Here is a 26,100-nt window from a genome sequence, read left to right on the forward strand (position 1 = left end):
GATATAGATACTCAGGGAAAGTCCCTGGGCTAAAAGCTTAGTTACAAAAGGGAAAAAAAAACACTTAACAAGCTCAGACATTATTTCCACATCCCCAAACAAGGAAAACAATAAATCCTGATGGACTAGCTAAACTTTTCCCTAATTACACCTTGTAAGAAGTCTGGTCTTGGAGACAAAAGTTTCTCCCATCTCCCTTAATACGTGGGAAAAATCGCTCTGCCTCTCAAACAAAGAACAGACAAAAAAAACCCTCTTTTCCAGTTTGAAATTCCTACCTCCATTGTTATTAGCTGACCACTTGATACCTGGCTTGGTACAGAGTTATGTGTAGGTATATTGCTAAGGAAAAATTTCCAGCAATAGAGAACGAGAGGTGCACACGCAGGGCCACTAACTCAGGAGATAAAAGAAGCAGTTGTCTCAGGTCCTGGTGATTCAAAAGGGTCCATGACTCCTTACTGCCATCACTGCTACTACAGTAGCAGTGGCGGATGAAGCCCCAGGCCTTTAATGTTGCTGCCAGGGCAGTACACGTTATGCTCTAGAAAGCACTGAGGTCTGGGGGAGGAGGGGGAGTGCAGAATGCTTTGGGCAGACCTGAAGGCTAACTTCCCCCAGTCCTGACCCTTCTGCTTCTCCTCATTCAGGAGCATGGAGCCAGTCTCTGATTCCTTGCCCAGGGGCCTGGCAATTCTGTGCCCCCACTCCCACCCCAGGCACACACCTAATGTAATGGACATATGCACTCACTGAAACAAGGAACCTTCTTCCTCAGCTCGCCTTCTCTGACCTTGCCTAGTCCGCCCCTTTTCATTTCCTGCCCAAAACTTCCAGTGTGGCTCTCCGACTCCACTCTGAGTCCCTTTTAAACTCCTGCTTTGCCCTCTTTCTCTCATTTGGGATTTTTGCATTTCTGCCCTTCTTTCAGACAAGTTGAGGGAGGTCCCCAGATCTGGCCAGCACATTGTAATTCTGGTGTTTCCATCTGAGTAGGGGTTCCTTAAGTCCTCACAGCATACCATTGCTGTGTAAACAATGTAATGTACCCTTGCCAGCAACTGGACATAGAGACAGAGAGGCATTCCACAATACAAAATGTCATAACAGTGTTGTAATACGAACAACCTAGATTATACAGATAGATTCCCTAAGCACTGCACCTGCAAATAATTTCTTTCCCCACCCACATATACCTAAACCACCCTCTGGTTTATTCATTATTTCACTTCTTCCTTTTCACTCAGACTCTTTTTTCCCTCTGTCTCCTAATTAATCTCAAACTGCTCCATCCCAGGATACTGTCTGTATTTGGCATGGATGATGTGAACAGGTATGAAACCTCAAGCCCAACTTAAATGAAGTCTGGATGGCTCCCTGACTCCAAAGAGGAGAAAGGGAAAATGGATTTGAGAATCTGAGCTTTGTTGGACAGTGGCATTTTGCAGATCAAAACAGAGAAATAGTAGGAAAATGGAGAACAGTAAAGGTAGGTCAGAGGGGAGAGAGCAAAAATACTGGGTATAGGGGAAAATGCTCCATTAACTTTGGATCAGTATCCACATTTTTCAGAACTTATCCAAACTGAACCTCATTCTTTAGAGGTTTGAATTCCACTAACAGTTATTTGAAAGAGTATTTAGAAAACACAGATAACTCTGCATAAGATACTTCCATGACAGACAAACTGAGTGTTTTTTTCTAATACTATTACTTTTTTGTGCTACAACATAATGTGCATTAGTATTCAATATTTATAATACACTTCACTCAGTTCTGTACATTTAATGCTCATCTAATAATCTTGATGATACAATGAATTTTGTTAAAAACATGTTTTGATGCACACTATCAAAAGAATGGTTTAAAAAAAATCCCACTCTTTTGCAGAGACTGTAAAAAGGGCAAGGGCATGTTTACATAGGCACTTAGCCAGGAAGCATTATGTTTTTCACAGATATCATCATTTAGGGAAGGTTTCTACTCTGATTTTTATAACACTCTTTTTTTGAACCCATATTTAGTTAATGATACAAGAAATGCCACCCCTAGTTAAGAAAATATTTCATACACTACTGCACAATGTATTTTAAATGCTTTCATTTTCCTTAGGTAAGCACCTTGAAACGTAAGGCTATTTATAGAAATGTCACATACTAAAGTGAGTTCTACTGCAATAAATGTGGTAAACCTATTAAGGAAAATGGGAGCTACACGATACTTTCACAGTAAATCATTAGCAAAACCCACATAAATAGTTCACCTTTCATAATTTTGTAGTGAAATACAGTATTATTTATTACCAGGCTTCATGCAAAATCTCATAGGAAACAACATTTTACTGCTTTATTTGTATGTGCTTCCCTGAATCTTAAGTTGCTGCCTAAGATCCCCCAGGATCATGTGAGAGTAGGTTATATCTGGGAGGCTGTGCTATAGTGCTGTCAGTATGTAAGCTTAGCAACTGGGTAGTGGTATGGTAGCTGCTTTCCTGTGCTAAGCTGATTTACTTGTTTAAGGTCTGACCTCAGCATCCTGTCAGTATGGATTCCCACCTATACTGTTAGCAGCAGCTTAGCATTGGCTTGAGGTGCTAGCAGTGTATTAGTCAGAAAAAAGAGGGCTACTGGTATTTGTTCTTTTGTTGTCTTTTCTTAAGAAGAGGCACTGGAATACAAGCGATAACAAAGAATCCATTTCCTTTCTAAAAGAATAGGCTTTTGTTCTCTTTTCCTGCAAAAATGTCAGTTTCTGGAAAGAAAGAGTTTGATGTGAAACAGATCCTAAGGCTACGCTGGAGGTGGTTCAGTCACCCCTCACAAGCTTCCACAGGCACTGGAAGCTGCCTTCAGGAAGGATATGAGCATAGAGGCACACCAGTTCAGAATAGGTTGAAGAGCCACTCTCGGGACAGAAATGGACTGAAGAAAAACAACAGCCCTGTCCACCAGAATATACCGGCACCAGTGCCAGGTCCAACCCCTGTGCACCACCGTTCTATTGAAACCTGGCATCAACAAAGCCTGATAGAACAGCTGCAAGCAAATGAGCATATCCCCAAAGCTAGCACGGATGAAAATTGTGTCAAAGAAGATTCAAGTAAAAACATACAGGAATTGCAAATGATCACAGATGAAAATACAGATGAATCCACTGAGAGGTAGGAGTTTTAGATGTCTGCACTATAAAGGATATATTCCTATCCAAATTATTGCTAAATAATGTCTTTTGTTTTTAACTAGAGTTGCCTACTACTTTCTTTGAATGTGCAATGTAAAATATTACTGATAATTGAAAGAGTATTTCTAAACAAAAAAGCATTCAAAATGAATGTGAACCTTGCTCTGCATTTTTATAAATATTTATGCTTCACATTTTTTCACATTTATCCACTAATTAATAAAATCTGTCACAGATTCTTGTTATGAATACAGCAGCTCTGAAAAGCATGTTAATTTGTTGCCCTAATTTCTTATGCATAAACACAACAAAAATAATTCACCACAGTCCACATTCTGATTTTATCAATAAGTACAACTTTGAGAAACAGAAAATGTTGGAAATGTACCACCAATTGGTTGTTCCCATCAATCTGTTAGCATCTCCACTGCCCCTTTTTACTGCCTCCTTGATAAATATAATTAACCTTGAACAATGTGGAAAGAGAGCTACTTGGCCTGGCTTTTAAAAGGTCCATTTCAAATCGTATTACCTTCACAGCTAATTTGCTACAGTGAGAAACTAAATACTCTCTGCAATCTCAGGTAATAAAATGTTACTTACAGCTATGAGATCTTAATACAGAAAGCACAGGGTATGAGTTATTTTTTAAATGTTAGTACCGGAGGCTAAGGTATTTATACAAGTCATTTGAGAGTGACAGGTAATATTATTATTTTATTTTTGTTGATTTTTTCTAAGCACATACCAACATTATTTATATGCATGCAAATAATTTTATCCAGGCTTGGACAATTCCCCATAAAATGAGATTCAATGAAATGTAGATTTTAATGTGGCAATGCATTTGTTGTATTTTGTGTTTTTTATCGCTAACAGGAAAATTGAGGATCTTTACACTGCAATGAAAATGCAAAACTAGTTTACTTATAGACACTTTCTGGCAGGAAGACACAGTTGATAGTTTGTGTGTTTTTAGCAATTATTTGTTCAAATTGTGATATTTGGCATATAGGACGTCTGTGATTCCTTAAATATGTTTGTACAAAAGAAGATGAATTCTGAATTTTCTTATCCTGAAACTTCATTTCAACTAGCATCCTTGCAGGCAGTGTTTATTATAGAAATTAATAACAAAACAAAATCAAATAGGGAATAGTGTATGTAAACAAATTACTGAAATTTCAAGAGCAATCAGGTCAAATAAACTTAGATGAAAACACGTTAGCTTGGTCATTATTTTGTAAAAATTATAATCTTAAACCTAAATTCACAACATGTGTTGCTGAGATAATATTAACTATTTGCAAAAGTTATGTCAAAGTTTCCTAAAAATTTAGTGAAAGTATATATTTGCTGAGAAACTATGTGAATGAAAACATTACCAACAAAACATGTATTTCATCAGAGGAGTGTCCACTGACTTTTATGAAACTACATGGAGCACCATTAAAAAATACATATTTCAGCATTCTGTCCCTATGAAATAAAGAAGAAAATGAATTGATCAAATTCAATTAGAGATGTTATTAAGGATCTGTCTCTCAAAATAATATATTCACAATACTTACCCTTTTGTATATAGAAATTCTATCATTATCTGACAAGGCTCTATGACCTAATTTTTCAATCAATGAGTCATTTCAAGAAATTGTAAAAGTACTAAAGACTACTTTTTACTTTAAAAAAATCCTCTCTCTATAAATATATAGCATATAAATGGGTGCACAAAGTGAAAACAAACCTCTGTCTTGACTCTTTTCCTGTTACAGTCTTTTGGAAATGTTTTATACCGAGACAGCATCATTCTTTTTTCCAAATACTTGGGGGCTGCCTCCTGCTTGCTACGCTCACCACCCCCTGCTCACTATGCTCACCAACCGGAGAGAGCTTGATGTCATGCAGCCAAAGTCAGGAAAAACTTTTCATATAAATATATATATATATATATATATATAAAGAGAGAGAGAGAGAGAATGACTACACTACAACATTAATTCGAACTAACTTAGTTCGAATTAGTTAATTCGAACTAATTGATCCAGACTAGAAAACTAGTTTGAATTAGTGTTTTGCTAATTCGAACTAGCATGTCCACATTAAGTGGACCCTGAACAGGGCTTAAGGATGGCTGGAAGCAGTGCCGGCAGGGCATCAGAGGAGGACTTAGAGCGTGGAGATGCTGTCTCAGGCTTGCCGAGGGCTGTGCTTAAAGGGTCCCGACCCCCACCCCGGACAGACAGTTCTCAGGGGTGCCCCGCTTGCAAAGCAGTCCTGGCTTGGAGTGCCCGGACTACCCACACTGGGCACATCACATCACTCGGCCATCATCCCGGCTGCACTTGCAGCAGGCTGCCATCCGGGGAGAGGGGGCAATTGGGGGTCTGCAGGAGAGCTTCCACCCCCAGAAGCCCACAGAGCCAGCCCAGTCCTCCCCATCAGGGGCTCATGCCCCATTCCTCCCTCACCTCCTTCCACTTACCCTTCCCTAGCCCCCCTTCTTATTGATGTACAAAATAAAGATAACGTGTCTTCCAAAACGGAATCTGTCTTTATTGAACAAAACTGGGGGAGACTGGGAAAAGGAGGTGGGAGAGGGGAGGGCAACTAAAATGATCAGAGGTTGGGAACAGGTCCCATATGAAGAGAGGCTAAAGAGACTGGGACTTTTCAGCTTAGAAAAGAGGAGACGGAGGGGGGACAGGATAGAGGTCTCTAAAAGCAGGAGTTGGGTGGAGAGGATACATACAGAAAAGTTTTTCATTAGTTCCCATAAAGAAGGACTAGAGGACACCAAAGGAAAGGAATGGGTAGCAGGCTTCAAACTAGTAACAGAAAGTTGTTCTTCACAAAGCAAAGAGTCAACCTGTGGAACTCCTTGCTGCAGGAGGCTGTGAAGGCTAGACCTGGAACAGAGTTTAAAGGAAAGTGAGATAAAGTCATGGAGGTTGGGTCCATGGAGTACTATTACCCAGAGGTTAGGAGTGGTGTGGAAGGCTGGAGAGGGATGGCACGAGACAAATGGCTTGGTCACTGTTTTCCGTCCATCCCCTCCAGGGTCCCTAGGGTTGGCTGCTGTCAGCAGACAGGCTACTGGGCTAGATGGACCTTTGGTCTGACCCAGGACGGCCATTGTAAGCTCAGGGCTCAGGGTCGGGGGTCTCAGTGGACCCCCTTGATTCTCTTGCACACCTGCTCCTGGGTGGCCAGGCTGGCAGCTCTCCTGCCCTAGATGGCCACTTTCCTGTGCCTAGTGCGGAGATCGTGGACGAGGTCCACGATGTCAGCACTAGCCCAGGCGGGTGCCCGCCTGTTGCGGTCCCGGGCAAGCTCCCAGGAGCCGCCAGCCTGGTCCTGGGAAGAGGGGGAAGGCTGGGGGGCATCGGGTGGGTGGCTCGATCTATGCCAGGTGCAGGGTCTGGCAGGCTTGCACCTGGCAAGGGCACCGTAGCCAGCCCGTGCCCCTTTAAGGGGTCCGGGGCCGGGAGGGGGGCAGACGAGTTTCCCTGGTGTTGGCCAGAGTGGCCACCAGGGAAACCTGGGGAGGGCTAGCCTCCCACTAGTTCGAATTAAGGGGCTACACACCCCTTAATTCGAACTATCTAGTTCGAACTAGGCTTAATCCTCGTAAAATGAGGTTTTTCTAGTTCGAACTAAGCGCTCCGCTAGTTCGAATTAAGTTCGAACTAGCGGAGCGCTAGTGTAGCGCCTATGAAAGTTAGTTCGAACTAACGTCCGTTAGTTCGAATTAACTTTGTAGTGTAGACATACCCAGAGAGATAAGCTTCTGATGAAATATGTAGCTATTCAAGGCAGTGTTTTTTCCAAATACACATTAGAAGAAAGTCTGCTTTGTTTTATATATATATGTATCTTGTTTTATATATATATAATCTTCCGGGGGTGGGTGGGTGAGGGAGGAGGAATACCTTAAAAGAAATGTTAACACATCCAAGCAGTTTAAATTTAGCTCCCACATCTCAATTTACACCATCCAAAAAGCTCTCATATTTCAGTTTACATAATCAAAAAATTCCAAAATATTGTTTCCACTCCATATAACACCATACAGAAACCACAGTAATTCATGTGGTTATTGCAAGAGCAGAAGTCCAGCACTCTTGGGACCTGACCAGTACTGGACAAGGCCGTTGCTGCACAAGGGAAAGTCAGGGAGTAAGGAAGGGGGGGCACCAACCTTCTTGTTGGGTTCCTCCCTGTAGACTCCTAGCCAGATCTCCTGGCTACACAAGCTTTGGCAGCCTTGCCAAAGTTCCTGACCCTGCAAGCTGTAGCAGCCCCTCTGGATTTCCTGGCAGCCCCACCGACCTTGCAATAGCCCCACCAGAGCTTCCAGTAGGCCTGCTGCCCTGCCAGAGCTCCCTGTGGCCCCTCTACCTTTGTGGCTACTTGCCAGCCCATCAGACCTCCTGGGGGTCCCACCAGCTAAGGGTTCCACTGCCCCATAAGCTCTGTCCCCGCCTTCAAGCTCTGGTGCCACATGGGCTGCTGGCCAGCTCTGCTCCAAGCCAGACCACGGGAGGTCAATATTCTTTAGCTGCATTACCAACACTTCCACTGCTTACTGGGCCCTACAAAGACTGGGCTGTTACAGCGAGATAACAGCACAGAACATTGAGAGCTGTAAACAAACCTTATGGGACTGCTGGAAACTTTGACATCTGGCTAAGTACAGTGATGCTGGGCCACAGATGTCTCCAGACCAGATAGTGCCAGACTAGAGAGGTTCAACCTGTACACACATTTTCTGCTTTTTAATGCTCTAGTTATCAAAGTACCTTTGAAATCAGTCATCTTAAACCATACAGAGCCTCATTTTCCCCCAGAGATGCTAGGAAGCCACCATTTCGGTTGAAATCACTGGGAACTGCCATTGCTCAGCACTTCTGAAATATCCAGTCTTCTGGATCTGCATAATACATTTTACTACACTGTTAAAGCTATGGCAGATTGCCTCAACATACCACAACTTTCAGGTTTGTGTCTGAATCCATACAAAAGGTGTAATCAACAATAGTTCTTCTTTTAGAAGGGTACTGCCTCCACAGCAGTGTCTTGCCACTCAGTGTGCAGTCACATAGCTATAGAATTACTATACTAGTAAGTAGCAAACAGAACGAATACAAAATTACTTTAATCTCAGTATTCAAAACACAAAGTATCACGTTGTCTCTAACCATCCCTCCGCTACACTCTAGATTCAGAAGCCCTGTTTGTAGCTGGAGAAATAAAGAAGAGGGGAGGGGGAAGAGATCTTAAGGAACATTTTGACTATACCAGGGACAGTAAGAACTCTATGATAAATGTGAAAGGACAGGAAGCCATGTCAAGACCTTTACCATAAACACTATGTCAAAACCACTTGCATTTGGCAGTGTAATTCTTCCTAATGGAAAGGTTTTGAGACTGTAATATGAGTGTCTTGATCTCAAAAAAGCAAAGATATCTTGTTTTAGAAATCCAGCAGTGGGAGATATCTTTCTGGTAGCTACTCCTGATGGGTTGAACAGGCTGGAAAGGGAACCTTAATTATACCATAGGTGCAATAATACCTAAAGAAATTAATCTGAGCTACGGAGTGTGATATCAAAGGTCTAACAATTATAGTGGAGAAAAAATGTAGAGATGTGTTGAAGATATAAGTTCATTTCACACAAGATTTAAGATTATTTAAGATATTAAAATGTGGCTTCATTACAAACATATATCCCCCAAATTTAGAAGTTTTTTGCAAAGGAATATTCTGTGGAAAAATCAATTTGAGTCAAAATATTTCATTTTCACAAATTCAAAAAGTCGTTTCAGAACAAGAAAACAAAATGTTTAATTTTGAAAGTACAGAAGGGAAGTGAGAAATGGCCATTATACAAAGCCAGCTTCCCTTAGGGTAAGTCTACACAGCATGACTAAAGTCGAATTAAGCTACTCAACTTCATCTAGATCAGTTGTATAGCAGAAATCAAAATAGCACAACTCAGCTTTAGGCACTGTCTATGTAGCAGGAAGTCAAAGAAAGAACACTCTTCCATTGACTTCCCTAACAACTCATGGAATGAGGATTACTATGACTTGGAATAAGAAGTTCTCCAGATTGACAGTATTTTGAAATAAAGGCTTGTAGAATAGACACGCTCTTTGTTATTTTGGAATAAGGTTGCTATATAGATGTACCTTACTTATCTCAGAGAAACAGTGGAAATAGTTGACATAAGGAAGTAGCTTATATGTTTTAGTTCCCCTTGCTCTGGCAGACATGAACAACAAGGAGATCTGCTCTTTTTCTTTCCCCCTATGGGAGCCGTGAAGTACTTAATATTATTTTCTCTCACCAAGATATGATACCTTTGCTAAAATATATGTGCTAAAATATATGTGCATTAAATAAAGAAAAATGTATGGGTGAAATTTTATAAATGGAAAATAAAAATAAAATACATACAGGCAGTCCCCGACTTACGCGGATCCGACTTACGTCGGATCCGCACTTACGAACGGAGCTTTCTCGCCCCGGAAGTCGGGGCGAGAAAGCCCCGTTCGTAAGCTGCTCCGGTGCCCCTGGTCTGCTGGAGACCGTCTCCAGCAGGCCAGGGGCACCGGGCGGGTTCCCGCGCTTCTGAGGCTTTGCCAGAGCAAAGCCTCAGAAGCGCGGGAACCGCTGCTGCTGCCCCTTGAGACCCGGTGAAAGGAGAAAATTTCATCAAACAGTCTTTATTTCTGATTAATAATTCAGTAGAAAGGTAACAGTGGAAGCATGACATTCATGCCATGAGATGGATGAACTTTAAATAGAGAGATGTGTATTACTTATTTATTGACTGCCAATGAGGGATATATACAATAATTAGTATACATACACTTTCTTGTATAAAGTGCAAATCTGTTCTTGAATGCAGATCTTCTACACCCCAAGGTAATGTGCTGCCACTTTATTAAAATAGATGTGCTAATTTGCATCACTATAAAATTGTCAAAATGTGTCTGCAATTAGTTAAAAACATCCTCTTCAGAATCAGTAACTCTGGGACCACTAAGTGATATCAAACATAGGTCTGAAAAACTGAAGAAACTTTGATAAAACAAATGCATCATATGGACCTGAGACGAAAGTTCATTTTAAACATATTAACTGTTGTTTGTAAACAGCAGTTTTCCATTTTGCATGATTCAGATGGAATTCAAGGAAATGTTAGTTTCAATTTTTCCTCTCTAAACAGTATCTGAGATTATATAAACAGAAAATAATTTTAAGATTGGAAAGCCACCACCCATATAGAGCCAAATCCTGGTTCTACTTGGAAGCACGAACACAGCCATTGACTACACTGAGCATGCTGATCTTAATGAGAGTTGTGCCAAGTGCAGAACAGGACTTTTAGGATTTTTAGATCAGAATCTAAGGAACAGATTGAATCATAGAATATTAGAGCTGGAAGATACCTCAGGAGGTCATCGAGTCGAGCCCCGATGGAATGGAAGGGAAACTCTTACTATCTCTCCACATGAGCAATCCTCACAGACTCTGTCCCTTTCTTTTTTAGCATGCTATAGCTTTCAAAACTCCAGTAACCCTGGTAGAATTATCTTGGGGAGAGAGAGAAAAGACCAGGAATCTAGAGTGAGCAAAAGGAGAAAAGAAGAAAATGTTCAGTGGGGAGGAATGAGAGTCTACTGAGGGTTAAGTCTCCTCTAATGTTGCTAGAATCATTGGTGTTACATTTCAATTCCCTCTATAAGAAGGAGACATATCTGACTGAAAGTATGAGCTATGTGTCAGCTGTGGGGGTTGTGAACAGGGTCTTTCTGGAGCATCACCAATGAGTACAGGTCTCGAATGTTTTGCCTCATGGAGGTATAAACATTTTTAAATATGTTAAGCTGTAATAAAGGAGGATTCTGGGGCACTGCTAGGAGGGTCAAATCAGGGTGAATTGCTCACAGAAAGGGCTACTTATAACTCAAGACTGGAGGTTGTTTATTAAAAGGCACAGCAAACCAGTGAAAACCACAGAATCCTAGGGCTGGAAGAGAACTCAGGATGTCATAGAGTCCAATCTCTGCCCAAAGCAGGACCACCCCCAACTAAATCATCCCAGCTAGGGCTTTGACAAAGCTGGGACTTGACCTCTAGGGATGTAGATTCTACTATCTCCCTAGATAACCCATTCCAGTGCTTCACCACCCTGCTAGTGAAATAGGTTTTCCTAATATCCAGCCTAGACCTCCCCCACTGCAACTTGAGAACATTGCTCCTTGTTCTGACATCCATCACTTCTGAGAAGAGCTTTTCTCTGTCCTCTTTGGAACCTCCCTTCAGGTAGTTAAAGACTGCTATGAAATCCTGCCCCCTCCCACACATACTCTCTTCTCATCTGTAGACTAAATAAGCCCAAATCGCTTAGCCTCTCCTCATATGTCATGTGCCCTCTGCTGGACTTTCTCCAATGCATCCACATCCTTTCTGTAATGGGGGCCCCAGAATTGGATGCAACACTCCATGGCTATGTCTGGACTACAAGCCTATTCTGAGAGAGGCTTTTTTGAAATAATCTTTCCAAAAAGCCTCTTTCGAAAGAGAGCATCTAGACTGCAACCACTTCTTTCGAAAGTGAGCCGCTTTTTTGAAGGAGATCACCCAGGCAGTCTGGATGCTCTCTTTTGAAAAAGCCCTGGTTGCATTCAAGAGTGCCTTTTTTCGAAAGAGTACTTTTGAAAAAAGGAGTTCTTCCTCATAAAATGAGGTTTACCACAGTCTAAAAAACCACTGCGTTCTTTCATTTTAATTTCGAAAGAACGTGGCGGCAGTCTAGATGTAGGGGAAGTTTTTTTGAAAAAAGGCTACTTTTTTCAAAAAAAACCCTGTAGTCTAGACACACCGTATGTGGTCTCCAGGTTTCCCTCTAAACTGCAGGGCTGCACAGCTTCACAGGTGATTAATCAGCCTGTGATTGCTCAATCAGTCAGCTCCGTGCATGGAGCCCAGAGCCTCTGACACGGCAAGGCTGATTAATCACCTGTAAAGTTGTGCTGTCCCACAGCTTAGTGGGAACACTGGTGGACTCATGAGTGCCAAATAAATGGGAATAATCACTTCCCTAACTCTGCTGGGAATGTTCCCACTAACGCACACCAATATGCTATTAGATTTCTTGGCTTCAAGAGTACACTATTGACTTGAATCCAGCTTCTCATTCACTCTAATCCCCTGGTTCTTTTTTGCAGATCTGCTATTTAGCCAGCCTGTAACAGTGCTTGGCATTCTTCCGTTCCACGTGAGAGTTAAGACTCTTCACTTGTCCTTGTTGAAACTCATCAGATGTCTTTTGGCCCAATTCTTCAGTTTATCTAGGTCATGGTGGACTCTATTCCTATGCTCCAACGTATCTACCTTTCCTCCTAAATTACTGTCACCCATGAAATTATTGAGGGTGCAATTCATCCCCTCATCCACATCATTAATAAAGACATTGAACAAAACTAGCCATAGAAGCAACCCTTGGGGCACTCTCCTTGATACCAACCACCACCAGAGCTATTGATACCCATTGAGCCCAACAATCTAGCCAGGTTTCTATCGACTTTACAGTCCATTTATCCAATCCATACTTCTTTAACTTGATGGCAAGAATACCGTGGGAAACCATATCCAAAGCTTTGCTCAAGTTAAGATATATCACATCCACTGCCATCCCCATGTCCACAGAAACAGTTTACCTTGCCATAGAAGGCAATCAGGTTAATTAGGCATGACTTGCCCTTGGTGAATCCATGTTGACTGGCTTTTTCTGTTTTGCTTCTGTTGCTGCTTTATTGTGTAATTCTGATTTGAACTGAGGTGTGTGGTTGACTAGTCATTTCATAGCTCTAGGATTCATAACTTTGAGGTTTTATTGTATTTAAAATATTTATCCACAGTGGAACTGACATGAGGCCTCAGAGAGAATACATTCTTTTGCAGATCCCATTCCTTTTGATTTCGATATATTTAGGATTTTAAATGAAGACTATTAGGACACATCTTCTGATTACCAGAAGATTAAAGTTCTGGAGACAGATCTTCTGGAGTTCAATTTAGTGGATCCAGTATAGACCCATAAATCCCACTGGTATCGGGTGCTCCTCCCTTTGTGAGGAGTAAGGGAAGTTGATGGGAGTGTTTGCTCCTATTGGTCTCCCACAGTGTGGATGCTACTAAGGCTTGTCTTAAGATAAACCAGCTCTAGCTATACATTTTATGTAGCTGGAGTTGCTTACTTTAAGCTGACCTTCTTGGTGTAGTGTAGCCAGGCCTTAGGGCCTATTACAAGTTTTATTGTTGACTTCCTCTATAAACTTGAGTGAATAATTCAACTTCTCTGTACCTCAATTTACCCATGTTAAAGGTAACTTTCAAATACCTACCTTTCAAGCACATGGGACAGATTAATCAGTGTTTTCAAACACCCATCTTTAAATGAAAGAAGACACACAGGTGCAAAGTATTTGAATAATATTAATTACTAAACTATGTTGATTTAAAAAAAAACAATAGTCCTGTAGCACCTTAGAAACTAACAAAAATATATAAATCATCTCATGAGATTTCATAGGCATAACTCACTCATGACAAATATTATGGAGCAAGGGGCACAGATTTTGAAATATAAAGCAGAAAAAGAGGGAAGAGCGAGTGGAGAAAGAAAGAGAAAAAAACCCTGTCAATTAAAGTGTCCTTGCTAAATGAGGCTAATAGAATAGGCTGTAAGTGCCTGATACTTAGCCTTTGATGTCATTTTGGTGTTGAATATAATGGCCATGTATTTCTTTAAGCCGTGCGGGAAAACCTCAGATCTGAATATGAAGGCTAGTTCTGCAGATTTTCTCTTTCGTTGATTCCTAAAATTGTTTTGTAATAGAATAACCACCTTAAATCCATTAATGAGTGCCCAGGCAAGATAAAATGTTCTCCAACAGGTTTCTGTGTGTTACCATTTTGAATATCTGATTTGTGTCTATTAATCCTGTGTAGTAAAGACTGTCCAGTTTGGCCAATATACATGGCAGAGGGGTACTGCTGTCACTTGATGGCATATATCACATTAGTGGATATGCAGTTGTATGAGACTCTGATGTGGTGGCTTATGTGGTTAGGTCCTGTGAAGATGTTACTTGTGTAGGTGTGTGGACAGAGCTGGCAGCGTTTTTTTTTTTTTTTTTGCAGGAGTGGGCTCCTGGATGAGTATGTTTGAGGTATGATTCGTGGTTACTGGAAATAATTTGTTTCATGTTAGGGGGTTGTCTGTAGATGAGGGTTGGCCTGTCCCCCAAGCCTGTGAGAGTGATGAATTATTTTCCGGGATAGGTTGTTAATGATGCGCTGGAGGGGTTTAAGCTGGGGGCTGTATGTGATACCTAGTGGTGTTCTGTTATTTTGTTTGTTGGGCCTATTTTGAAGAAGCTGATGCCTGGGAATTCATCTGGCTCTGTCAATCTGTTTTTTACTTCCTCATATGGGTATTTAAGTTTTAAGAATACCTGATAGAGATCTTGTAGGTGTTTGTCTCTGTGGGATTGGAGCAACTATGCATCACACCTCAAACATACTCACGTAGGTGCCAACTCTGTCCACACATCTACACAAGTGACATAATCACAGGACCTAACCACATAAGCCACCACATCAGAGGCTCATACAACTGCACATCTGCTAATGGGATATGCGCCATCAGGGTGCCCCAATGCCCCACTTCCCTAAAGACACATCTATACAACAGTGTTATTTCAAAATAACAAAGTGAGCCCCTACACAGGAAGCCCATTGTTTCAAAATAATTTCAAAATAATGGACATCTTATTTGGAATACTGTAACCCTTAGTTTGCGAGGAATAACACCTATTCCAAAATAGTTATTTCAAAATAGGGTGTGTGCAAATTGGGCATCTGGAGTTATTTTGAAATAAGTGGCCTCTAGGGCTTCCCACAGATGCCCTGGTGGCCGCTCTGTCCACATTCATCTGAACTCTATAGTTCCTCTCCCCGTGCAGCTCTTAAAGTTGCAGCCACAGGGGAAAAGGTTTGTTGCACAAAGCAGGACCTGCTAGCCCTGTGCCACACAGCAGCACCTAGCTCTGACTTTCCTCCTGCCATAGCAGACCTCAGCATGCCTTCAGAGCCCTCCACAGCAGCCAGCAAAGCTGCAGGCTGCTCCTAATCCCCTGCCCAGGGGAGGAAGTGGCGTGCACCAGCTTGGTCAGGTGCAGAGATCCTAGATCAGAATCATCGCACCAGACATGAATGCCAAGCTCTATAACTGGACGGCCAAGAGCCTGGGCCACATGCTCACTCAGGAGCAGGTGTGCACGAAAATCAAGTTGCTCAGGAAGGCTTACCAAAGGGCCCGGGAGTGCAGCTCCCATTCAGGGAGGGGACCCCAGACCTGCCCCTAATTTGACCAGCTCCACCATATCTTGGAGGGTTGTCAGTCTTGTACCCCCCTTGTTGTGGACTCTGGACCCATCATGACCCTCTGAGAAGGCAAGCCAAGGAGGAGTCAGAGAAGCAGGACCAGGCCAGTGACACCATCATGCCTGCCAGACAGGTGCTCAACCAGTCCCTAGAGCTGGTACTACCCTCCCAGGATGAAGCCGAGGAAGGCTCATCAGGTGAGCTCCACTACTTTCCCTAGACACACATGAGGGGAGGCAGTGGGCAGCGAGGGGCTGTGAGTTCCTCACTTGGCCTTATTGGCCTGGGCATTTTACAGCAGCCTGTGCACATGGTAGCATGTGGAGTGCCAGTCCAGAGCAGACAGTTCCTATGAATCTGCTTCAGAGGACCCTTGTGCTTCTGCTCACAGGGTTGCTGGAGAGGCCTGCTTTACTCCCAACTCTGAGGTGGGACACTTGCCCCCTACAAGCCACCAATAAGACAGATGGGGTCAGGGACACACATATGCACAGCAGTAAGGGACACACATATGCACTCACGTGGGGCATCATCTGCTGCTCATACACACCTCCCTCACCACCCTTCCCCCCTCTCCTCCAGCAGGCAGGGATAGAAGTCCTCTCCCTGCGGCTTGCTGCCGATGCCAGACCCAGCGTGTGCATAGCATGGAGGGAAGCCAAGCAGCCTGGCCGGCACCTTCCCATGTCTACTTATCCCCGGGATGTGGAAAAAGTGAGGCTCCCCCTGGAAACATCTGTGCCACTGCAGGAAGGGGCCCACTATATAGGTCACAGATGTCCTTGCTCCAATTATATCACCTTTGTCTGACCTTCAGTGTTGCCTCAGAGATGAGGGTTGGCTTCATACACCCTGTTTCCTGGACTGACTACCCTGCTCTTTGTTCTTCACAGCTGGACCAGCTGTGAGTGAGCCACAACACCTCCTGTACCAGTTTTTAGACCCATGGGAGCTACCGCCACAGATGAGCCTGTGTGGACCTGGAGCAGGAACACATTGCCTGCTTGCATGGCCTCCAGGGTCTCTGGAGTGGCAGGACCAGTGGTGGGAAGTGGACCAGGAGCTGGGCCATACCACCTGGCAGGAGCTGGCCCAAGAGATCTGCAGCATGTATGTGGCATACATGGCTGCCATTGACTGCATGTTCACAGCTATTGAGCAGTCCAGCAGCTGCCCCCTCTCCCACTCCTGCTCCTGCCTCAGCTCCCACCCCAGTTCCCGCCTTTCTGGTTTCTCCCCTCAGCCCCCTGCTGTGACCGCTGAGGGCCCACACACAAGGCGGTGGGACCGCCCAAGACAGGCGCAAGTCCCAGCCCCATCTCTGAGCCTCTCCTCGCCCATCCTCTCTCTTCCTCCCTCTTCATCATCCTTCCCAGGTTCTTTCCCTAGTGCCTCCCCAATTTTATTTACCCCAATTAATAGAGTTTACTGGTTAAAAACAAAAGGTCTTGTTTATTTTATCAACAGGGGAAGGGGTGAGGAATGGAGGAAGGGAGGAGGAAGAGGAGAAGGAAGGGCAAGGGAAGGGAGGGGTGTGGGAGGAAAGGCACAGAGAGGCAATGCACAGCCCCCTTGTGGGGAGGCCAACGAGAGAATCTCACAGGTGTCCTTGCACAGTTTCTGAAAGGCCCTTGTGAACTGCTCAGTCTCTGCCCTCAACCCTGGAAGGAACGTCTTCCCCTTGTTCTCACCAATATTATGGACTAGACAACTCACCCCATTTTCCAGCAGAACTTTGTGAAGGTGGAACTGAAAAGTCTGCCAGAGAGGGAACTTCCATACCCCCTAATTCTGGGTCACTGAGAACGGAAACGATGCTTAAAATTGTTGATTGGCTCTAGTTTTCAAGATATGCTATTGGGTCAGTATATACGACCCTTGACTTGCGAATGGCGGAGGATAAGTGAGTTATAAAGGGAAGGGATCTCAATTTAAACCAGAAATGACTAAAATACATCTTTGACTGGATCTATGAATAAATCTATGACTGGGTTTGGACAGTACTTGCTTTTTAGGCAAAACAATGAATGATGCAATCTGAAGCTGGTATTGTGTCATACATGATATGAATTGCATCATGTTATTCCTAGAAGTCATGGATGATGCAATCATAACGAAGCTTACATCACTCTGCTGAACAAATTGCCCTATATCAGCTCTAGAAATCATACAGTGCCGTGCTCTCTTATTTGTCAGTGTTTGATTTTGCAAAGGGACACGTTTCTGTTTAGCCAAAGTGAGCAGAGATGCCTCGTACTTGTGTGAACAGCGCAGATAACTTCTGCTATGTTTGTGGTGAAGTGACTTTTGCATCACAAAACCTCATTGCAGGAGGAATACCAGCTAATTCGAGTTAGGGCTTTATTTTGGAATCCCGTTTCACTGCTGCGTGTAGATGCGGGCAGTTACTTCAGGCTAGTCAATTTCTAAAATGGCGACCGGCCTGGAACATGCAAATCAAGCGCAGGATATTTAAATCCCACGCTTCATTTGCAATTTCAGTTGCCCTCATTAGTCTCCCTAGATCGATCTAGGGGGCTAGTGTAGACATACTCTGAGTGTTTTTAGTGCTTGTTGTTTTTAATGAAAGTTATGAAAATTCAGCACCTTTTAGAATTGGGCAAAACCTACCTGGATGTAAACAAAAACTGATGTGTGAACAACTTAAAAGGTATGAAATCCTAAGTGTGGAAGAACAGCTATTCTCAAATCTTTCATATAGTTTCTGTTGCTAGGGAAACCTTTTCGGGAAAAAAACCCCACACTGTTGTTCAGCAGGCTCTGTGTATCTTATAATATTAGCTTGCACTGACTGATTAATTATATTCTAACCATATCTTGTGTTTGCAGGGATCTCTCTAGAGTTTTGTATCTTTTGCAACATACATTATGATTTTCTGACTTTTAGGACACAAGCTTATTTTAAAAATTGCATTTAAAGCTGTCAGGTTGGAGTTTTATGAGTTGTCACAGTGCAAGTGTTCACTCAAATTTTCTGAAATTCTGATACACATTATCAGGGCTCGACAAATTATGGAAAACCCTACTCACCAGACAAAAAAGGGACTCGCCACCCACCCCCAAAAAAGTGTTTTTTTAATGGCATAAATTCCTAATAATAAGAAGAACAGTAATTACTAATACGTTCTTAATAAATATCACCCAAGTTATTAATAAATATCTTATAAATGTCTACCCTTTTCCCTCTGCTGCCATAATCTCCTCCTCTTGCTCCATCAGCTCCCCTGGTGCCTGCTGCCCCCCCCAACCCCTCACTCTCCTCTGCTCTCCCCACTGCCCTCAGCCCTCCTGAGACCTGCCCCTCTCTGCCAGCCCTTCTCTCCTCCCTGTGCCCACTCCTCCAGTAGCCACACTCTGATCATGTGAGTTACCCCTCCTCATCCCCTCTCCTAACACCTCCCTCTACACCTGCCCTGCCTCTCTCCTCTGGTGCTGGTTCATCCCCTGCAGGTGCCTGCCCTTCTGCTTCACCCCCAGAATCTTCTGGCACCTGCACCCTCCTGGTGCCTCCCCCTTCCCTCACTGCCCCTGCCCCCTTTGCCCTCTTTTTCCCTGATACCCACCCCCTCAGCACCTTCTGCCCCCATTCCCCTCATGCTCCTGTGCCCTCACACATGAATTGCTCCATCTCCACCTTCCTCATGCCCACCCCTTCTTTCAAGCCTTCTCCCAGCACTGTCCCCTTCCCCCTTTAACCCCCAGTGCCCTTACCCTCTCCTCTCCCACTGACACCTTCCCTCCTGCCCTTTTCCTCATTGTCTCCACTTGGCCCCCTGGGATTTGTCTCTCCTGCACCCCTGTCCCTTGGTGCCTCCCCCTTTCCTCGCCTTCTCCTGACCTCCTCTCCTGCCCTCCCCTTCCCTCCCCTCAGCACAAGCTCCTTCCCCATATTTTCCCCTCCCCTCCTCTCCCCAGAGCCCAGCCCAGCCCCTTCCCCTCCCCCAGGGACATCTCTAGGTTTTTTGCTGCCCCAAGCAAAATATCCCCCCCTTTTTTTGTTTTCTTTTATATGTTTGCATTTTGCAATGGTTTTTTTTTTCATTTTTCTCCCAGCATTTTAGCCCTATAAATAGCAAATAGCATTTTCATTCATTTTTTTCCATAAAGGCAAAGGTGCTTCAAGTGAACTCCTCCTTTCACTCCCTGCTGGGTCACAGCAGGCTTTTCCCTGCCCTGTCCAGCCCCTCCCTCTGGAGAAGCACCCCTCACTCCCAACCCACAGGGGAGACAGGGTACAGGGACAGCACAGAGCCAGACGGGTGCAGGGAACAGTGTGCGGGGGGAGGGGACAGAGGTGGTGCGGGGAACAGGAGGCAGATGATACCAAACTGTTTAGGATAGTCAAGACAGAAGCAGACTGTGAGGGACTCCAAGAAGATCTCACCAAACTGAGTGACTGGGCAACAAAATGGCAAATGAAATTTAATGTGGATAAGTGTAAAGTAATGCACATCGGGAAAAATAACCCCAACTATACGTACAGTAAGATGGGCACTAATTTGGCTACGACAAATCAGGAAAGAGATCTTGGAGTTATCGTGGACAGTTCTCTGAAAACTTCCACACAGAGTGCAGCGGCGGTCAAAAAGGCATATAGGATGCTAGGAATTATTAAGAAAGGGATAGAAAATAAGACCCAGAATATCTTACTGCCCCTGTATAAAACTATGGCACGCCCACATCTTGAATACTGTGTAGAGATGTGGTCTCCTCACCTCAAAAAAGATATTTTGGCCTTGGAAGGGTTCAGAAAAGGGCAACTAAAATGATTAGGGGTTTGGAACGGGTCCCATATGAGGAGAGGTTAAAGCGACTGGGACTTTTCAGTTTAGAAAAGAGGAGCCTGAGGAGGGATATGATAGAGGTCTATAAAATCATGAGTGGTGTGGAGAGGGCCGATAAAGAAAAGTTATTTATTAGTTCCCATAATAGAAGAACTAGAGGACACCAAATGAAATTAATGGGGAGCAGGTTTAAAACTAATAAAAGAAAGTTCTTCTTCACACAGCGTGTAATCAACCTGTGGAACTCCTTGCCAGAGGAGGCTGTGAAGGCTAGGACTATAATAGAATTTAAAGAGAAGCTAGATAATTTCCTGGAGGTTAGGTCCATAAAAGGCTATTAGCCAGGGGATAAAATGATGTCCTTGGCCTCTGTCTGTCAGAGGCTGGAGAGGGATGGCAGGAGACAAATCACTTGATCATTGTCTTCGGTCCACCCTCTCTGGGGCACCTGGTGCTGGCCACTGTTGGCAGACAGGTTACTGGACTAGATGGACCTTTGGTCTGACCCAGTACGGCCGTTCTTATGTTCACAGAGCCAGAGGGATGCAGGGATCGGGCGGGGGGGAGCAGTGTGCAGTGGAGGCACAGGGAATTGGACGTGGGGAATGGGAGGGGCAGAGGGATCAGGGTCTAGGGGCAGTGCAGGGAATGGGCAACACAGAGCTGGGGGGACAGAGATTGGGGGGAGCAGGGTATGGGGTGCAAGGGCAGCACAGAGCCAGAGGGAGAGCAGGGGGTCCAGGGTGGAGGGGCAGCGTAGGTAATGGGTGACAGGAGCCAGATGGGGCGCGGGGCAGGTGCAGCGAGCCGGGCAGTCGGCTGGGAACAGTCTCTCTCTGGCAATGCGGCTGGGGCTGTGGCAGGACTGGAGCCGGTGGGGTGGGGCCCGGCTGCGCTGCGCGCCGCAGCCAACTGCCGGGGACAAGCAGCCAGAGCCGAGCTGCCGCGGCCCTTTAAGATCATCTGCTGGCGCCCCACCTCCTCGCACTGCACCTTCCCCCTCCCTGGCAGTGCTGTGTTCCTCCGCTCGGCCCGCGGATCGGATGGGGCCACGCCACCCGTAGTGCAGGCTTCGGCCAGCCTGTTACAACGACCCCACAATCGAGAATTGCCTCTCCCCTTGTGGGTTCCTGTACCAGCTGCTCCAAGAAGCAGTCATTTAAGCCATTGAGAAATGGGTCATCTATACTGTGCACTTTGGAGGGGAGTGGTTGTGGTTCCTAGTTAAGGGACAAAACAGCTGCTTGTACCCCTTGATGATCCTGCAAGGGATCCTTCACTGATTTGGGATGATAGACAAGAGGTCACTGGGGGCATGTCTACACTCAACATTACTTTGAAATAAGTTATTTCAGAATAATAACTCCTGAAATAACTATTTCAAAACAAAGCATCCACATCAACACTTCCTGTAGCAGCTGCTGGAGACTAGCTGAAGCTCATGCTTAAAGGGACTCCCCTCTACAGCCATGTTTCAGACTCTTCACCTTTACTTACCTGCTTAAGGGACATCAACATCACACTGCATGATCTGGTTATTCCTTGCAGATACCACAGGAGTCTCAAAATGGAGCCAGAGCTGCCACAAAGCAGTCACCAGCTATTATCATTTATTTACAATATTTTTAGCCCGCCTCACTATTTAAAAAAATTGGAGGCAGCTTACAACATTTTTTAAAAACACAATAAATAAATATATATAAAGTAAAATACAAGATCCCAAAGTGGGGAAGGGGACATAAAACCTGCTAAAACACCTTAAGAGGAGGGACACACACACACCTAAACACCAATTTCTCCCAGAATCATGTTTGCTTTTTTTGTCACAGTGTCACACTGTTGACTTGTATTTAACTTGTAGTCCACCGTGACCCCCAGAACCCTTTCTGCCATCCTCCTTCCTAGACAGTCACTTCCCATTCTGTATGTGTGAAATGGATTGTTCTTTCTTAAGTGGAGTACTTTGCATTTGTCCTTATTAAACTTCATCCTGTTTACCTCAGACCATTTGTCCAGTTTGTCCAGATTATTTTATTGGTCCAGACCATTTTGAATTATAACCCTATCCTCTAAAGCAGTTGTAACCCTTCCCAGCTTGGCATCATCTGCAAACTTAATAAGCATACTCTTTATGCCATCGTCTATATAATTGATGAAGGTATTGAACAGAACCAGTCCCAAAACAGACTGCCTTGGAACCCCACTTGTTATGTTGTTATTATTTTGAAATAAGCACAGCTGCGCCATCCACATTCGCCTTATTTCAAAATAGCTGTTTTGAAATAAGCATTAACCCTCATGAAATGAGGGTTTACTATTTCAGTGTAAGAAGCCTGTTATTTCAAAATAATGTTAAAATAATGGGCGTGCTCTTGGATTCTCACCTTGTTATTTCGGAATAATGTGACTTATTTTGAAATAATTCTGTAGTGTAGATATACTCTGGGAGATATCTGGGGAGGAGGCAACTAATTAAATTGCTGGCCCCTCCTTGTGGCAGATATCCAGTATAGATACTCCATAAGGCATACAGAGACGAAATAAGGACTTAAAAATAGGTGCTGGTTAAGAGAACACAGTGGGAGAAGGGGTTTAGAGGGGCAGTGTTCTAACATTTTCCATCCTTGAGTGTGTTGAATTTTCTTTTGGGCAACACCAATATTGAAGTCATATCAGTACAGACAAAAATTCTAGATATCTATGTAGCGCCCCCTCTCCACCTGGTTACCTTCTTTTAAAGCCAATCTCCTTCGGGGTTACACTCTCCCTGTGCGAAAGTTCTTGCCATCCTCGGCAAGGGTAATTTAACCACAACACAAACATGCAAGGTCCTTTCCATCAGGTAATAGTATACATTGTTTAGTTGACAATAAATATTATTAGCCAATAAGTATTGCTGTGTCCACATACAATATTAATTTAAACATTAAATTGTTATTCAATTTACATTAATAACATTCTTACTATATTTAAATAAATGACTTAACCTTGGAGTCTCCATTGTTAACTATCAGACACAAACAATAATAGGCCACCCGCACCCATCTATTTACTAAATGCAGAGGGACAGAGGTGGAGGACCCTGGAACATCATAGGTGAGTTTCTGTACAGGTTTTCGCTCTCGTTCTGAACGTCGAAGTACAGGAGCTTCTTCATTCTCAGGGTTCTCAGCAGTAATGACTGCAGGACAATCAATGATTTCCCTCTCTGCAGGTTGCATGGCTTCTCCCACATCCTCTACAGGTGGAACCATCCTAGCTGGTAAACCACTTGCCTCTTCATGCTGTATTGTTGACTGAGGGGGTACAAAGGGTGCAGCTTCAGGGTTAAGTATTTGAGCTAGAGGAGGCTCAGATTCTCCCTCTCTAACAGTTTCTACCTCACATAGCTGCTCATGAAGCATAGGAGGTATTGGATAATAGGGGAAGAATTCCTCTTCACTGCTACTCTGTGAATGAGGATCATTTTCTCCAGAGGAGGTTAAAGACTCACTGTCTGCCTCCTCAGCAGATTCAAGTTGTGCAGTAAGGGTTCTTTCTGCAGGAACTTTCTTCCTTAGTCTTGAACGAGTAATGGGTCGCCGGGAGGAACCACATTCACTATTTTTCTCTTCACCTATTAACTGTCCCACTGGCAAGAGGTGGTTTCGGTGAATAGTCTTACAAACATTTTTTCCATTTTCCATCCTAAGGCGATATACAGGCAAGTCTGGTAGCTTATCAACCACTATGTAGGTGTCTGCATTCCACCGGTCAGCTAATTTATGCTTTCCAGTGAGACCTAGATTTCGGATTAAGACTCTGTCTCCTACCTGCAGATCCTGTTCACGGACCCGACTATCATATCTCTGCTTGTTAGCAAGGTTGCTTTTTGTGGCTGCTTGGGAGGCCAGTCTGTAAGCTTCCCGCAAGTCACGCCTGAGACTCTGAATGTACTGGAGATAAGTTGTTTCGCTAGCTTCATCAGAGGATATCCCAAAACATAAGTCAATTGGTAGCCTGGCTTCTCTGCCAAACATTAAATAATAAGGCGAAAATCCAGTGGACTCATTTTTAGTGCAGTTATAAGCATGCACAAGGTAACTGACATGCTCACTCCATCTGGTCTTTTGGGATGGATGTAGTGTTCCCAACATGTTTAGCAAAGTCCGGTTGAATCTCTCCGGTTGTGGATCTCCCTGGGGATGGTAAGGAGTGGTTCTGGGCTTCCTTATTCCCAGGGTTTTTGTAAGTTCACGAATTAGTCTGCTTTCAAAATCTCTTCCCTGGTCAGAATGGATTCGGGCAGGGAAACCATAATGTACAAAGAATTTGTCCCATAAAATTTTGGCCACTGTACTGGCTTTTTGGTCTTTTGTGGGATATGCTTGGGAATACCTTGTAAAATGGTCAGTAACTACAAGTATACTGGAGTGGTTCTTTCTATCAGGCTCCAATGACAAAAAGTCAATGCACACCAATTGCATGGGTGCATCTGTAGCGATGTTCACCATAGTCGCTGCCTTTTTTGGCAGAGTCTTCCGCTTAACACACCGAGAGCACCATTTGCAGTGGTCTTCCACAGATGCTGTCATTTTGGGCCAATAAAACCGATCTCTGACCAGTTCCAAAGTCTTATCTACCCCCAAGTGACCATGATCATCGTGCAGAGACTTCAACACCATCTCCTGGTATTCTTGGGGTAAGACCAGTTGTTTCCGCACATGGCCCCTTACAGTCTGGATGGTCCGGAATAACAAACCTTTGTTAATCACTAAGGGTATGTCTACACTACCCTCCTAGTTCGAACTAGGAGGGTAATGTATGCATACCGCACTTGCTAATGAAGCCCGGGATTTGAATTTCCCGGGCTTCATTAGCATAAGCGGGGAGCCGCCATTTTTAAATCCCCGCTGCTTCGAACCCCGTGTAGCGCGGCTACACGGGGCTCGAACCAGGTAGTTCGGACTAGGGTGCCTATTCCGAACTACCGGTACACCTCGTTTCACGAGGAGTACCGGTAGTTCGGAATAGGACCCTAGTCCGAACTACCTAGTTCGAGCCCCGTGTAGCCGCGCTACACGGGGTTCGAAGCAGCGGGGATTTAAAAATGGCGGCTCCCCGCTTATGCTAATGAAGCCCGGGAAATTCAAATCCCGGGCTTCATTAGCAAGTGCGGTATGCATACATTACCCCGCTAGTTCGAACTAGCGGGGTAGTGTAGACATACCCTAAACGATCCCACTCTTTTAAGAGAAGAATTGTGCTGGGGGAAAAGTTAGCCTTAGAGATGGGGTTTTCACCCTTTTCTACAGCTTCCAGCACAGGTCCAATATTTGAATCTTTCCACTGAGCTCTTCTCAATTCAGTCGGAGTTAACTGGGGCAATTCAAAAGTCTTTAGCCCAACGAGGTTTGCATAAATGGTAGGTATAGCCTTCTCAGACAACCCCAGTGTGTCAGCATATCTTTCCTCATTTACATAAGGGGACTGCACTTTTCCTATTACAGCCTTGCAGGTGGCACGAATAGCAGGAGATGGTATCTCCATCCACTCAGACTCTTCCTCGAGCGGGTTATGAGGGCGACGGGACAATGCATCTGCGTCTGCATTGGTCTGACCCGAACGGTACTGCAGCTTAAAGTCATAAGCAGCCAAGGCAGCCATCCATCA

At 44.2% G+C, this 26,100-nt stretch overlaps 1 protein-coding gene across 2 annotated transcripts in view; it reads left to right on the top strand.

Annotated features, from left to right (window-relative positions):
* Positions 1-2,448: 2,448 nt before the first annotated feature.
* The window catches only part of KLHL4 (kelch like family member 4), an 87,665-nt gene continuing 64,013 nt past the window's right edge, over positions 2,449-26,100 (top strand). The window contains exon 1 of one of the 2 annotated variants that reach the window (XM_014572705.4): positions 2,449-3,160. In XM_014572705.4, coding sequence (XP_014428191.1) covers positions 2,742-3,160 — 419 coding nt within the window. In that variant the 5' untranslated portion in view covers positions 2,449-2,741. The remainder of the gene's footprint in view (positions 3,161-26,100) is intronic. The other variant, XM_006121432.5, reaches the window with a different exon arrangement.

Source organism: Pelodiscus sinensis, chromosome 13 (genome assembly GCF_052426305.1).
Source record: "Pelodiscus sinensis isolate ZL-2025 chromosome 13, ASM5242630v1, whole genome shotgun sequence".
In the NCBI taxonomy this organism is placed as follows: Eukaryota; Metazoa; Chordata; order Testudines; family Trionychidae; genus Pelodiscus; species Pelodiscus sinensis.